At 41.0% G+C, this 16,854-nt stretch overlaps 1 protein-coding gene across 1 annotated transcript in view; it reads right to left on the reverse strand.

The window, feature by feature from the left end:
• Positions 1–512: 512 nt before the first annotated feature.
• The window catches only part of LOC110003474 (IgGFc-binding protein), a 34,476-nt gene continuing 18,134 nt past the window's right edge, over positions 513–16,854 (reverse strand). Inside the window, exons 21-36 of the mRNA XM_065957870.1 lie at positions 15,361–15,800; positions 14,145–14,263; positions 12,911–13,107; positions 11,975–12,113; positions 11,607–11,789; positions 10,941–11,086; positions 9,352–9,698; positions 7,758–7,981; positions 6,577–6,718; positions 5,342–5,678; positions 4,390–4,506; positions 3,709–3,810; positions 3,068–3,263; positions 2,594–2,857; positions 1,561–1,703; positions 513–1,371 (exon numbers count right to left, since the gene is read on the reverse strand). Of these exons, the coding sequence (XP_065813942.1) occupies positions 1,180–1,371; positions 1,561–1,703; positions 2,594–2,857; positions 3,068–3,263; positions 3,709–3,810; positions 4,390–4,506; positions 5,342–5,678; positions 6,577–6,718; positions 7,758–7,981; positions 9,352–9,698; positions 10,941–11,086; positions 11,607–11,789; positions 11,975–12,113; positions 12,911–13,107; positions 14,145–14,263; positions 15,361–15,800 (3,288 nt within the window). The 3' untranslated portion in view covers positions 513–1,179. The remainder of the gene's footprint in view (positions 1,372–1,560; positions 1,704–2,593; positions 2,858–3,067; positions 3,264–3,708; positions 3,811–4,389; positions 4,507–5,341; positions 5,679–6,576; positions 6,719–7,757; positions 7,982–9,351; positions 9,699–10,940; positions 11,087–11,606; positions 11,790–11,974; positions 12,114–12,910; positions 13,108–14,144; positions 14,264–15,360; positions 15,801–16,854) is intronic.

Raw genomic sequence — 16,854 nt, forward strand, 5'->3', positions numbered from 1 at the left:
CAAAACTTAAAACAAAGGAAGATTGTTGCAGGAAACAGGAGGTGAGCTTGTGTCTCCGAACACTTGAAGTCAGCGCGTGGAAAGAGAGAGAGCAATGGAAGTCTTGGAGCTTTGTAGCCTGGCCTGCTTCATGGGGGGTCTACCTCAGGTCCCCTCCAATGAGGAGAGAGAGGTTCCGGTCCCCCCTTACTTCACGCGTAGGTGTGCCTAGTACTGTCGGGGGATTCTGGGATTAAGAGTCCTTTTAGGCCTCTTTGTGATCTCAGCGAATAACTCAAATGAGGCTTCTCACAGAGGTGCAGGCCCAAGTCCATTGTTTGACTGTCCTAAGCCTGCGTGACCCAACAATCTCTATGTAGAAATGTCTATAAACATGCTTTTGTATAACACCTTTGCATCTAATTTAAGGGCCCCCATAAACAGCGATCGAAGACTTATCATGATTTTTGCTTATACATTTAATGTCGCCAATAAATGTCATTTGTAAATAAAAAAGACACAACAGACCATCATGTTGCTGAATTATATTTAATGGTCATTAGAAATACTTGATTAGTAAAGACTGACATCTATTGATTGTACAGTTCACTGCAGATAAATGTGTGCATGGAAGGAAATATCATAGGGAAAGATGATTACTGTGATTTTTTACTGTGAGTTATAACAAGGTAAGAATCATCAAGAGTTTCTCTAGTGATGGTAAAGGCTTTGTGTAACATAATTAAACACTCAGTGCAATCAATATCCTGCTTCCTACATGGTGATTATAATGTTTAGCATCATTTCACACAGGGTTTACAAACGATCATTACAGCCGCCATGTGAGTAGGATGTACTGCAGGGTTGATGTAATGGACAGCATTCCTTTGATATGAATATTATTATCCATGAGTACCTGATGAGGTTTTAGCTGCAGTATTCAAAGGTAATTATGTAATCAAAACCATACCATACTGCTTAATTTTAAACAGAGGAACGAAAGTGACAGAAAAAAACAAAAATGATTAAATCAATTTTCAAATATGTCATATAAGTCAACCTGATTAAGGATAAGGGCTCCTGAACAACATTAATTCTGTTACCGCAGAAGAATCTTTATTATAGCTGATAGTCCAAGGTATAAACACAACATAGATAGATATATTCTCTCCTAAATAACTTGATTTGATGATTCCCTGATTAGTAGCAGCCCCTCACTCCGTTCACCACACCACATTTCTGCTGGGGGCCGCAGGGTTTTAGTGTGCATATCCTTATCCCGAGCAAACACTTACAGTATAAACCGCAGTGATCGTCGTAGTGCCCCTCACCGATCTCGAGGTAACGACCACCAAGGAAACAGCCACATTCAGCCAGTTTCACACAGCGATCCTGCAGAGGAAACGATTCAACAGTCAGGAAAATTAAATCAGGAGTGTGTGATTCAAACACACGTCAAATAAATGTTTCTCAAACAATCCTGTCATTATAGTAAGTTTTTATCGCACTGATTTATGTCTTAAGTGATCAGTTTAATCTAGTCTATTACTTCAGTGGGCGGGGCATGGATGAGGATATTACCTTATTCAGCACGTATCCATGTTGACACACACAGCCCTCACTTGGTGCGACTTTACAGTTGGCACGTTGAGATAAGGAGTCGCAGGTGATTGGACAGCCAGGAGCACTGAGACTGTAATCACTATTGGCTTGACAGTCCATCGCTGACAGACACACACACACACACACAAACACACATAATATTAAATACATTACAGATACAAAAAATAATTAATCATGAAAGAATGGAGTCCGGAAAACACGTTTAGTACACCTTTTCAGAAGTTTGGAGCAGAAGAAGTTTGTTGTTTTATCTACAGAAACATCCAGTAAGAATTGCCATGATTCCCACATTTTAACTTAAAGGCTTTATCTGTGATTTTTCACACTTAAATGTAATAGAAATCAAGTATATCCTCTGAAAATAACTCTGTGAGTCATGACTGTCTACAATGTCAGAGTCCCACTGTCTGTGATGTTTTCAGAGTTTTCAGAGTCCTATCTTAAGTTTGTTTACATCGTTGGGACGGCCGGCTGACTCCTCCCCTCGTGTGTAAAAGTTGTTTAATTGAGGGACTAGAGAAAAGAAGAATAACATACTGTACTCACTGCTTAACTGTGTTTCTAGATCACACTCATTTCAGGTAAATTTACATGCAGTGTGAAGATACGAGCATAATAAAGATCGCTAGCATTAGCATGCTAACACAACAATGCAGCGCGAATTGTTTTGGTTTCATGCAGGGTGTCAATATGACTTTAAGAGTCTCAAGACTGTGAAACAACAGGACGTCTTCATTCTTCTGTTTCTTTGTTTTTTTTCATTTTTTTTTCTCTGTCACTTGTCTGCTGTGGCTCTGTCTTTTTTTTGCAGCAGTTTTTTTCTTTTTTTTATGAAGCTTTACTACTTTTCTTTCTATTGAACTTAAAATAAACAGGGTTTGTATTGTTTTAGAATGAGTGGTATTTATTTATTTATTTTTTACAACCAAAATCGATAACAATCAAGAAACAATCGTCATAAAAGTGAGAAAACGTAATTGAAAACACTCACGGCAGGAGTTCTCTGTCCTCCACGGTTTGACGTTGCCTTGTTTCCTCTGACACTCCTCCACGTAGTCTCTGATGATGTCACAGGCTGCCTCCTGTTTGCCTTCATTTAGATAAATGTCGTAGACACAGTCTTGGTGGTACTGTTTGGAATCCAGGAGCTCTGAACATTCAGCCAGGGGTCCGTCCTTTTCTGTTATCACGTCACACGCCTTAGTGTAGTCAGGCAGTTTGAAGTCAACGGGGAGGGGTGGAGGACAGTCTTTACCTGAAAACACAAAAAGCATCAGCAATATTATTATTGATTTATTTGTTTTTATATGAAAGAAGATATCCATCAGACATTTTAACGTCTACTGTCCAGCTCTGAAACTTGTTTTTCCAATGTTTCCAACATCACATGAATGCAGGGTGATGCAAAGCAATTTACATTTAAAATCTAGATTTAAGTAAAAGCGAGAGCCAATGAGCTTCTTACACTCATGAGAGCATCCCTTCACATCAGCCACCCAATGGCTCATTCCAAACACCGTGGCGCTGTTGGCCTGCTTCCCGTCGAGCAGCATCAGGTCGTCCGCTGGGTCTCCGTTCATGTTTCCACAAAGACCACAGGCTGCATTTTTATAGTTAGAAGCCAGCTCCACCCTCACTGAACTCACATAGTCAAAGGAGACCTGTAACATGAAGGAGTTTTTATTAATTTATTTATTATTATTATTATTATCATTATTATTGTTTATTTTTTTATTTATTTTTTTGCTTTGTTAAAGAGAGCTTGGAACACAAAAATGTAATTGCCATCTATGACTGCTTTGCGTGTTATGTTGTGCATTTCACTAATAAAGATAACTTGAACTTGAACTTGAGAGTCAAAGAAAAATGTATTCTCTCTGATTTCTGACTCTATCCACCGTCCTCTCTTTAAAAAAGCACAAACCTGCCACACACCTGCTATTAATCAGATTTTTTTATTTTATGATGCCATTTGCCCGATTCAAAGTCATTCTGCAACATCATCACGACACACAAACAAGACGTCTCATGACGAGCGTGCAGGTAAACACACATTTCAGCCTCTTCAACAAACTGAATAAATCGTGTGTGTGTGCTCATAAATACCTTTAAAAAGTGTGTTTCGATGACGGCCTCTCTGTGTCTGCGATGAACCTGCACCTGTGATTTATTCCACAGGAATGGCAGAGATTCTATCACTCCATCCACCTGTGGAAAACACACACACACACAGAGACATGCTTTAAAATGCATTTTGGTTTGTTATTTGAGTTTTGTTCAGAGAGGGAGAGAGGCGGATCAAGGTGAAGGGGGAAACACAGACAGTGTGAGAGGAGACATGGGTGAAGTGACGGCTCTAGGGAAGAAATATAAACGCCATTTTCATTTTCATTGTCAACTTTTTTGGTTGAAAAAAAAGACTGAAGGAAAGGGACCTGAAGGGTGGAAGCAACAAGAAGAGATGATAAAAATAGAGGTGCAATGAAATGAAAGCGTGTGAAGCGTCTCAATTTTGAAAACAGGAGAACTCCTTTGATTCAATGTTAATTTTTGTAAAATTGCCACCAACCAGATGAACTGTAGTCCATATATACTGTTCCTAACCTAAAAGGGATGCTAACTCCAAAAATGTTATGAATATGTTCATCAATGGCTGTGCACTTTTTCAAGCCTCATCATATATGTAGGCTGACCCTTTAAAACCCATTGTGTGTGTGTGTGTGTGTGTGTGTGTGTGTGTGTGTGTGTGTGTGTGTGTGTGTGTGTGTGTATTCGCATGTTTCTCACCATCACTTTGCCTTTGTTTTCCTGTGAGAGTGTGAACTTTTTGCCGAAGACATTAAGTGTCACCACTTTGGCGTAGGACACTTTTTTGTTGCCGCGGTTGTTGTTCTCCAGAGTTACCTACAATCAAAAAATACATAAATAAGAGCAGGGATGATTGATGGACAGAAGAGAGGAGGACACATTCATGAAACAACTACACTGGGATGATAAAGAGTTAAACATGTAATGCTGGCCACATCAGTCTGTAAACTGTAGCACACAAGCAGCAGGAGTTACTCTGCTCCTGTGAACTCAGGCTGGCTACACGAGATGTTTTCTGCTTAGCTAGCCAGTCTTCTTGTTACATTGTGTTCACTGTATGTAAACTCTACACATTGTTATCCACTCTGAATCTTGACACCATTAACTTAGCTCTCTGGCTTACAGCTGAGGTGAAACTAACTGGACTAAAAATGTCTCCAGTTGCCAAGTTATATCTGAGTGTCAGTCCTGTGAGCGAGGTGCAGCACTGCCTACCAAACAATTACAGCTGTGATTGGCTCCAGCATACCTGCGACCCCAAAGGGATAAGCGTTATACATCCCAACTGCTAAAACTCATCACAAACCAGCCTTGTGTGTTCGAGGAACAACTGTATAAATCTGAAAGGACTTCACATCTGACATGTTTTGTTTTCGAGTCAAACATCACTGACTGTTGGGGCGCTGGCGGCGCAGTGGTTAGAGCGCGCGCCCCATGTATGGAGGCTGTAGTTCTCCAAGCGGGCGGTCCGGGTTCAGTTCCGACCTGTGGCTCCTTTCCCGCATGTCATTCCCTATTCTCTCTCTGATTTCCGACTCTATCCACTCTCCTTTCCCTCCAATAAAGCCCAAAAAAAGAAAAGAAAAAAAGAAAAGAAAAGAAAAGAAAAAAAAAAAAAGAAAACATCACTGACTGTCTCTCTGCTGCTCACCTCAAAGTCCTTCAGTCCTTTAGTGTCTCCACACACACCAGCCAGCTTGTAGACACAGTTTCCCTGGAAGTCAAACTTGCGTCCATCGAAGGAGGAGTAGTGTGGGTCTCCGCGTGCTGTGCACGTCTTAAAGCTGATTGGATAACAGTCCCGGACTCCGTCTACGACGCTGCACATCTCTCCGGCCTGACATCCCACTGACTTACACGTCACCTGTTTTGTTGCTGCGTCACACACGCACTTGTCGTTGCATTCAGAGTCGCCCCAGAACTCCTCATCTGGCTTGTAATAATGTCCGTTATGTTCACAGCCGCAGCCCTTCTCCTTGGTCACACACCTGGCAGACAGGAGGGCAGAGAAATAACTCATCCCAGGTGAAATAATGAGAGGTTGCAAGTCATACTTCATTGTTTACATTTTTGGTTTTCTTTTTAGAAATCTGCAAACCATCACTGCACTATCATCCAGCCAAGAGAATAAACCACATGGGGGCTTTCCTCACTTTGCTGATGGATATGTCCTGGTACCACTGAAATTGCATGCTTGTAGAAAACAATAAAATCAATTTGGCAGCGGGTGTTGAGAGATCAGATTGGTCGTGTCGCATTCAGAATCCGAGTCCAAATTTAATCCCAAAATTTATTCAGATTCAGATTCAGATTCAGAAAACTTTATTTATCCCAGAAGGGCAATTCCGTTTCACAACCTACCGAGCCATTGAAAAACGCAAAGACAACATAAAAGGAAACAAACACATCACTACAGCATTCAAACAGTTACATTCACATGTCAGTAACAACAGTTCAACAGACAAATAGGTCATCAAATGAGAAAGCCAGCGCTATCAATCTACAATTTCCTAATAGTAATAATAATAATAATAATAATAATTTATCAACTTTTTCCCCCTTTGATCATTTGCTGATTAAGTCATTCAAAACAGTACCGTGTCTAATATCTTTACTAAACATAAATTTCACCATAAGAATTAAGAACTAGAATTCCAAGATATCGTATCATGGTGTCATATACGTTATAATTGTTTAATGGTTTAAACATCTCGAGAACTTACTCTTCTGATATGAAATTGATTGATTAATTAATTACTACAAGTAATATTAATTTCGTTACTTTTAAGGATGGTGCCCGAGGAATAATTAGGAAATAACATCTTAATAAATTAATTACACTACACTGGATTCTTTATACTATCTACATTGGTGTCGTACACTTACTCTGTTCCACTTTTCACATATCCTTCGTCACAGAAACAGCCCTCCACACAGATCTTAGTGCAGAACTCAGGCTGAGGTCCACAGCCGGGCGGACACGCTGAGCCGCACGGCTCGTAGTGACTGTTTTCAGGACACGGAGGAGCTGGAGGAATAACAGAGGGGAGGTCATGTTATTGGTTGGAACAAAGACTGCATGTAAGTGAACGTAACCTGCAGGTCTGAAAGGTGTACCTAAAGCTGAAGTATCTCAAACCTGCATTCTTTATAATGTCCAGTAGGGGGCAACTCCACTGGTTGCAAAATTAAGTCGGATTGTATAGAAGTTTTTGAGAAAATGGTTGTACTTATCAGGAAAATTTCAGTTTATGGTCTCAGCCTCTAGTTTCAAGTCTTTTTCAGTTTAGCAGGATGTTCATTTAGTTGACTTCCTTTTCTGTGCTCTGCATTGTTTACAGTCAAATTATCAATTTACGAAGCAACTTTGTGTTACGATCAAAAGCAAGGAGAACTTCACCCTCCGGATTTGTCTGCAAAATAAACTCCTGGTTCATTACATCCCCCAAAGGAACGCGGTTTCAACTGTTTCTAGCAAGTCTTACTTTAACTGTAAATGGGATTTATTTGCATTAATAGAGCTTTAATTTGCTGAAATAACATCTTGATGCAGATTTGTAAAAATGTCAAAGTCAAGCTTTGTCCGGTTCTGTCCTCAAGAGTAGAAGATTAGTTTTATGTTAAATGCTTGTTGCATGCAGGTTGGATCGTTTCTCAAGGAATTTTGGAAATCTAAATGCTGATTGGCTGTCAAACATACCCTCAAGCAGATTTGTGTCTTAAGTGTAAATGTTTGATCTACAACAGGCTGTTAGCTGCTGCTCCTACGTGCATTTCCATTTATAGAAATACAATTTTCTGATTGTATTCCGCTTGTTTTTACTTTCCATAAACAGTTTGTCCTGCATACACAGATGCTGAGACTTAATTGGTCAAAAAAGTTTTTAAATTTCAACTACACTTTTCCCGTTGTTGCCAAAATTACTCCCAAGTTGAAAAACTGGAGGTTCTCACAAATCGTTTTCTAACCAGCGTCTGATCCAAATACGGTCATTACTCGCTCCAAAGGAACAACATGGGTTGTATGCGTTGTCTATGTTGTGTAAAACATAATACATCTAACTTACGACAGCCTGCCAGTTGTCTCCATGGCGCTACTGATGCGTCATTTTCCTGGCACTCTGCCATGTAGGTGCTCAGAGCCTCACACAGCACCTTCTGTCGTCCTTCATTGATGCAGACGTCGTAGAGACAGTCAGACACAAACTCTTCAACTGAAACCTTAGCGTGACAGCTAGCGAACGGTCCGTTCTTATTACTCAGGAACCCACAGAACTGTGGCCCAAGGTACCTGAAAGAGTGCAGAGAGAAATGTAACATTTTTAGGCTATGGTCACAAAATGGCTATGGTCATGAAAACAGCAACAATTAAGATGGCTCTAGGGATGGTATTACAAATTGTATTAAAAGGTTGCTAGTTTCTTCACAATGGAAAAGTAAAACATTTCTGAGCTGAACTGAAAGTTACTGCTTCTTCAAATGATTAGTAAAAGAGCTAGTTCACAAAAAGAAATCAAGATTCAAACATCAGCATTTCACAGTCCTCTGTCAACAGTAAGTCATTCACTTCAGATTTTTCGTTTTTCAAGTAGTTGTTTTAAGACTTTCGACTTAATGCCACATGCATTTTATGTTAATTATACTATTCATCTGTATATCTGTGGATCTCAGTTTGTACATGCACATTCAATTTAGTCATGGAATTCCACAAGGTCCTGTACTCGGGCAGAGTCTTTTCACCTTATATATGCTTCCTCTAGGTAACCTGCTATGCAGATGATACTCAGTTATTCTTATCAATGAAGCCAGATGAAACCAATTAGCTAGCTAAACTAGATGCATGCCTTAAGGACCTGGATGACTAGAATTATTTTGTTGCTTAATTCAAATAAAATTGAAGTTACAGTTATTGGCATCAAACAACTCAGAGGGACATTGTCTAATGATGTAACTGCCTGAGATGACATCAGCCTGGCATGTAGCACCACATGTGTTAGGAATCTAGGAGTTGTATTAGATCAGTTTATGTCCTTCAACTTCCATATACAACACTTTTCAAGGAGAGCCTTATGTCCACACATTATGTCTCAAAACGATGCAGAAAAACTAATCAATGCCTTTGTTAATTCTAGCTTGGATTAATACAATTCCCTTAATCGGGCTGCCCAATTAAGTCTCTAAAGACATTTCTGTATTAGATTCTCTGCACAGGTCCTTATAAAATCGGGATTCCTCATCGACAAGCTCTTAATGGTCAGACACCATCATATCTTAAAGCGCTAATTGTGCTGTATTACCCCTCGAGAAAATTCTGCTCCCAGAATGCAGGTCTGCCTGTGGTACCTATCGTCTTTTGCGGTAGTATGGGAGGTCGAGCTTTCAGTTATCAGTCCAGACTCCTTTGGAATAATCTGCCACTGTAATTTAGTAGGCTTCAAAAAGACTAGCTTTAGCTGCATCTGGTTGGTCTCAATGTACTGTAATTTTGATCGACTCAAAACACTGTCATTCTTAACAAACCTTCTCATCCCGTGGCCCCTCTCATGACAGACATGAATGAAGATAAAGCTAAAAATTGAGGAGACCCCAGAGTGATTCTGCATTTCAAATTGGGCTGTGGTACTCTTAAGTTTTAAACATTTAAACATTTTGTGACTTTACTTCTTGCGGTCTTCCTTGGAGCACTGAGGACACTTCCCCTGACAGTGATGGTAACAGAACCGGTCTCCATCAGGGATGCTCCATGACGCCGCCCAAGATGTCACATTAGCAGCAATCTTGCCTCCAGCGGTGGTCAATTCGTCCTCCATGTCACCATTGTAGTTGCCACAGAGCCCAGCAACGTTACCAAAGTAACTGCTGCTGAGGATAACCGAGACGAAACTAGACCAATCAAAACTGACCTCCACACCAATTTGAGTCCCGATTGTTCCTCTTATTCCACTTTGTGTTATGGAGATGGCTCCTACATCAAGCTCGATGGGAAGTTCTTCCCTAATACCATCCACCTACATGGGGACATTACAGTTATTCACCATTCTTACAGTTTTCATTTTACTCTGACATCACACTTAGGGTGGGATGCTCAATGCTGTTCTTCCAGGGTTCATTTTAGAGGGCTGTGTTACAACTGCAACCTGTAATCACAGGGAGTCGGAAAAATCAATCAAAGATCATTGATTACAGAATCATCTGTAACCAAATTTTTAGTAATAGAAAATATTCTACAGCTAATGTTAGCTTTTAGCCCCGCCCAAGCTAATGTGTGATAGTCTCAATAAAAAAATAAAAAAATAAATCTTGGCTAAAAACATGTAAGATAAACTATGTTAGCTAAGAAACAAACTAGCTAACATACTGACCGCTTAGAAATAATTTCTCACCTAATTTTTTTTTCTATTATTAAAGGCTTTATGTGCGATTTTTTGATCCAGCAGATGTCGCCCTTGAGCACCAGCATGAAACCAAAACAACTTGCGCTGCACTGTTGTGTTAGCATGCTAATGCTAGAGATCTTTATTATGCTCGTATCTTCACACTGCATGTAAATTTACCTGAAATAAGCGTGATCTAGAAACACAGTTAAGCAGTGAGTACAGTATGTTATTCTTCTTTTCACTAGTCCCTCAATTAAACAACTTTTATACGCCGTCCCGGCGATGTAAACAAACTGAAGATATGACTCAAAAAAACTCGGAAAGCATCACAGACAGTGGGACTCAGGTGTTACACCCATTGCAGACAGTCATGACTCACTTATTTTATCCTATTTTCAGAGGAAATACTTGATTTCTATTATATTTAAGTGTGAAAAATCACATTTTTAAGTGTCAAAAATAACATTTAAAGCCTTTAACTAGCTAACTTATGAACCAGTTTAAACAAGTAAGCTAGTATAAACTAGCTAATATAGGCTACCATGCTCTTGTTTGAATTAATTTAAGGCTAATTGTATTTTCCTCGCTGGTTAGAAAGAGAGATAAGCTAGCATGCTTACTTTTTGTCAGACTAATTTCCTATTGCCCTTGATGATGGTAATTTAGCTATGTTATCTAGCCGGATGTGGAAAGTGACGATGTCGTAGAAACGGTTTAAATTCTTTACTTACAGTATCGTTGCTAACAATGTGTCAACAGTATACTGACTTCACTATATTACAACATTTAAGATGACCCCCCTGAGGGTTACATTAGCACAAAATGGTAGCCTTAATATTTGTATTTGCTGACATACTCTCTAGTATAACCCACCACTACGATATCTTCTGGACCACTGGGGATGTAAATACTGTGGCCCAACATCTCCACAGTGAATGACTGCACAAAGGAGCCCTCAGAGTTCCCTCGCAGCTCGTTCTTCACGGTCACCGTTACCGCTGGCAGGGATGAATCAGCTCCTGAGGGATCAGAATAATTTATGTTCGCAAACATTGATTTTTTTTAAGATTTACTTTTATTGATTGAAGGGGAAACTTCAGTATTTACACTCACACACACATAGGCTGAAGTATATACACACATGCACACAAACAGGATCCTATGGACATGCATTAAGGGAGAGATGTCAAAGTGACGGAGCAGCCCACAGTGGGTGTTCCTGAGCTGGTGATGGGGAGGGGGTTTGGTGCCTTGCTGCACCTCGGCAGTGCTCAGGAGGTGATCTGGCACCTCTCCAAGCCAACTTCCATGCTTGGTCCGCACCGGGACTTGAGCCGGCGACCCTCCGGTTCCCAACCCAAGTCCCTACAGACTGAGCTACTGCCGCCCCAACCCTGTGTCTCTGTTCTTTTTAATAATCGTACAAAAGGGGATTACAGAAATGTTGCTAATGTTTTTTGTAAAATAACAAGGATTTTAACATTTAAAATATGTGCAACGAAAAAGTATTGACATTTTCACTGTCAGTTAAAATCACACCTGTGGTGTTGACGAGGACGTAGCTGCAGGTTCCTTGGAATGAGTAACTCTTGGCGTCGAACGTCCTGTAGTGAGGGTCCCCAGATCCCCAGCAGATGGCGCGAGACTCCGGCACACACACTCCCTGACCCTCTTTCACCTCGCAGCGCTCCTTCACCCTGCAATTGGTCTTTGCACAGGGGTCTGAAACACACACACACACACACACACACACACACACATTATGCAGGAATTTGGTTCTAAAAGTTTCCACAAATAGATACAGTATGACTCCTAAATCAGGATGGAAACAAAGAGACATACAGGTAGAGATGGAAACACTTTAGAGAAGAGCAGAAAGGAGAAAAATCACTCAGTGAGCATTTGACCTTTCGGGAAGCAGCCAGTGACTCCGTCCTTGTTGCGACAATCCTCCCCCTGCTGGCAGCTTGAGGCTTTACAGCTGAACTCTCCGGCCTCACAGGAACAGATCTCTGAACAGTCGCCTGCTCTTACTGATGAGCCCGACTGAAAAGAGTCCCACAAGCATTAGAAAAGAAACAATCAATGGCCACTGATACGTTGAGACATACGCTAGGTTATGCAAACAAAGCATTTGGTTTGGTTTTTGTGCCTTAAAGGGTCATAATGTTCGTTAAATGTGGGAACTTTTTATTGCAGTTTTTCGGGGTCAAACAGGTACAAAAGTCACTCGAGTAGATGGCTTCAGCCTTCAGTAATGAGACCAGCTGTAATTATTCTTTGTAGAAAATGTGCACGATCAAATCTTGTCCTCTGAAAGTGCTTCTAGAAATATTCTCTTAGCACGAGGTCACAACACAAATTTATTCCCAATGTTTTGCAGACTAGGGTTGTCACAGTGACAGAGTTTTAAACTTTGATTCAAAAGTCAAACCATCAATACCTGTTTCATTACCATGGCAACAACATTAGATGTCCAATGCACCCAATATGTGTTAATCTTTTTTCTTAAATTACCAGAAATTGCCAGCAAAATTCTGCACTCTGTCAAAAGGTTTTTGACTGCTTGAGAGCGAGGATGTCTGTCACTGTAAGGTGTTGTTTGTTTGGCATTTTTTTGGACTCTTATTGACCACGTTGTGCCTTTGGATTAATATGGAAAGTGTTTTAACTGCAATCTAGTCAAAGGGGCCAATCGTTTGTTGAAATGCGTCAGTGGCAACGCAAGCCAGGTCATTCCTGGATCAGGCATGTCAGTAGTTTGGTACTTGATTGACCTCCTTTAACACGGCCATCTTTAAGTTCAACAGATAAAGAAAATCCACTAAGATGATGGTTCTTACTTTATAATACTGTCCATCCACCACACAGCCACACTTCTCCACAGACACACAGTTGGCTCCGTCGGACATGAGGCCGTCGTCACACTGGCAACCCTCTTGACAAGCTGAGGCGGGAGCTGAGCTCTGCAGGGAGGAGCAGGTGGAGGGCCAGGAGGAGGCACACAACTCATAGTGACTACCAGCGGGACACTTCAATGCTGCAGGGACAAAACCAGACACAGAGACTCAGAACTGAAGAAGTTTGACCTGTTGTTGCTTTATTTATTCCAAGTTTAGTCTTCAGTGTTTCCTGTTTTATTTTGTCATTTCTTATCTTCATGTTTTTTTTCTCCTGTGTGTATTTTTGCTATTACATACTTAAGATCTCTGTGTGTCTTTACTGTTTCCTGTTTTATTTTGTAGTTCTTGTCCCCGGGAGAAACTCCGGGAGAAAAATGTGTCTGTTTGCGTTCACACATGCAGCTCTTCCTGGAAATATCAGGAGTGATTCTGGAGTTATACCTGGTTCGATACCAAAACATCAAAAATAGAAAATCCAATCACTCAATGCAGGGTAATTCCTTGTTTTTCATTACCAGAAGTTGCAGCAAACTGTCTAAATTGCACAGATGCATTGAGATTATTTCAGTACTGAAGTGTTGCCAACATATTTGTGCAATTTAAGACAATGCTCCTTCTCCTGCAGTGGCTTTTGGTTAAAAACATGACTGAAGCTATTACATTTTTAAAGCTTCTGTACTTTTCAATACGATGGATGATTAAAAAATTGAGAGTTTTTACAATGAAGTATCTAAGAAGCTTATTTTTTTAGATTTATTTTGGGGCTTTTTGTGCCTTTAATGGAGAGATAGGGTAGTGGATGGAGTCAAAAATCTGGGAGAGAGACAACAGGCAATGACATGCGGGAAAGGAGCGACAGGTTGGATTCGAACCTGGGCCGCCTGATTGGAAGACTGGTGGCGCACTAACCACTGTGCCACCAGCTAACTACCTTAATTACTTTTCATGGTTGCTTCTAGAATTTTTTTTTTTTAAGGTCAGGGTATCTCTGCAGCTCTAAAGTTCTTCATTGTTCTGTTGTTTTTAATCATGCACTTTTCATACATCCAACATCTGCACTTTCTGTGATGTGTTGCAGTTTTTGTTGTAATATTTAGATTAACTGTGCAGTCCTAATAAATCAAATCCAGATGAGTTCATCCACATTCAGCAGCAGAAAAGAAATCAGACTTACGACAGAACTTGTCACTCCTCCACTCCTTTATCTTTGCACCGGCGAGCTGACAGGCGGTGACGTAACTCTGGATGTGACTGCACAGGAGGACGTTGTCCCCTTTGCGTGACGTCATCTCCCTGAAAAAGATGAACACACAACAGAATCTCAACATCGGAACTCAAAATAAATCATCGATCTGGTTTAACTTGGATCTAATTTTTCCAGACAGGGACCAAGTGACGCCCTCTGGTGTTGAAAAATGACGCAGAAAACAGAAGTCCCAAGAACTGCAGTTCCTCCAGTGTCCACTTGAGGCTGTCTTCAAAAATGAGTCAATCCCCATAGAGGGTGTTTACATCCTGGTTCAAAATAACAGATTTGGTCTCTTTAGCTAATTCCTTTATAAATGAAAACTGTCCGGGCTGAGTTTTTATATAACTAACCTGAATAAATTATATTAAAGCTTACAGTTATGCACAATAAGGGGCGTGGCCTCTGCTAGGTGTCAATTCAGCTAATTAAGTCACTGAATTTAAACCTCTGGGCCGTGTTTTTGGTGTTGGTGGGATTGTTTCATTAAAAAATTGGATTGGTTTTTTGCATTAGCCAGTCATTCAAGAAGTCACAGCCCAAACTTCTTCTGTGAGTGTAATTACACAGTTATTATTTTAAAGGTCACATATTATGGAAAATACACTTTTTCTAACTCTAAAATGTGTCTCTAGTCTGTTTACAAAGCCACCAATGATGAGAAAAGTCCATCCTCTCTGTCTTTTACCTGCTCCACTTTTCAGAAAATGTGTGCTCAAACAGGCAGTTTGGAGATTTTCCCTTCATGACATCACAAAGGGCAGTAGCCCCTCCCCCAGGTGGGTGACACTCCCACAGTTAGGTGTTTGTCCTGCCCTCTGAGTCTGCCTTCTCACCGTAAACAATACGGCATGGAGCAAGACACCCCTAGCCACCCAAGCCCTTCCAGAGAGGGGGTGTGGTCAGTCACAGCTCATTTACATATTTAAAGGTACAGACACAGAAACAGCCTGTTCTGAGCAGGGCTGAAATAGAGGGGTTTATAGACATGATCAAATACAGCATCAGAGTGGATTTAGAACAAGAAACTTCACACACATGTTTTGAGGAGCTCTGAGACTTATTGGTTGAAGAAGAGGAGGATATGTCACCTTTAATATGTTTGATCATTGTTTACACAGTCTAGTTAGGAGTACTTCCTTACCTGACGCAGGCATCATAGTACGGAGTAGGTTTAACTGTAGAGTGGCATCCTTCAAATGGGCCCTGTGCTGATTTGATGATGTCACAGTTTTTCTCAGCGTCAGGGTCCTTCTCTTTATCAGTCTTAGGACAGGAAGCTTCCTGACAGCTTGTGTCACACTTGACGTCTTCGTCCTCCTCAACAACTGAGGCCGCAGCTGTGTCCTCCGGATTTCCGATCTCCCCCACCAGGTCGTCAGACACGTCGCCGTTGTAGTTCCCGCAGAGGCCACTGGTTGCGCTGTGATAGGTCGACGGGAGATGCACGACCACACCCGACTGAGTGTCATAGGTCACCTTTAGACCAAAGTCAGTTTCGACAATGATGTTGACACCGTTTTGTTGTATTTGAACCCTTTCCTTAGCCAGTGACACGGGAAGGGTGACTTTGATGTCGTCGACCTGAGACACAAAAACAAAACCATTTTCAGGTGAGCTGTTCAAATATTCAACCTCCCATCCTAAGGAATACGGCAGATCATTGAAGTTTGTCCATGTTGTGTTGTAGAACTAAAGGTTGGTCTTGGTCCTTCTCAGACTGGACTGCATTTTACAGAGGCCTGTCTCAGTCAATTACATGATGTTAAAAAAGTTAATTGATTGTGTTGGTCGACTAAAATTGGACTTTCAAAACACAAATTAAGCCATTTGTCCGACTGAAATCATACTAAAGGATTTCTCAAAGTAGGATTAGCACACCTAGATAATGCTTTGGGGGTCGACTTACTCATGCGGCCACAAACAGGCGTATTTGGTAAATTTGAAGCTTGATCCAAAGGCAGCTGGACAGGTTGAAGACCTTGAAGACCTTTCCCTTCTCTTCTGCTTTTTCAGTTCTAAACTAACTGACTGAAGGTACCAGGGGGGTGGTGGTCTGAGGCACCATCTTTCACCAACCAACAGAGCTGTTTTGAATTGTCTCTTAAAACAAGTGAAGCCCCAGTCCCACCTTGGAACGTGACCCCAAGGACCAATGACTCAGCTAATGACTCTCTGTGAGTTATCCTTGATCATCAGCCTGCCTATGATCCACAGAGGCTTACATTTCTAGCTTTATCCACCAGATAGTTTAAAACTGAGGAAGTCCTTCGGAGAAGAGGTGGAACGTCTAGATTGCACAAATATTTTGCCAACATTTCACTACTGAACCTTTATATGCGATTTTTTGATCCAGCAGATGTCGCCCTTGAGCACCAGCATGAAACCAAAACAACTCGCGGTGCATTGTTGTGTTAGCATGCTAACGCTAGCGATCATTATTATGCTCATATCTTCACACTGCATGTAAATTTACCCGAAATGAGCGTGATCTAGAAACACAGTTAAGCAGTGAGTACAGTATGTTATTCTTCTTTTCTCTAGTCCCTCAATTAAACAACTTTTATACGCGAGGGCAGGAGTCGGCCGGCCATCTTGGCGATGTAAACAAACTGAAGATAGGACTCAGAAAACTCGG

The sequence above is a fragment of the Labrus bergylta genome, chromosome 8, assembly GCF_963930695.1.
Source record: "Labrus bergylta chromosome 8, fLabBer1.1, whole genome shotgun sequence".
Taxonomy (NCBI): Eukaryota; Metazoa; Chordata; class Actinopteri; order Labriformes; family Labridae; genus Labrus; species Labrus bergylta.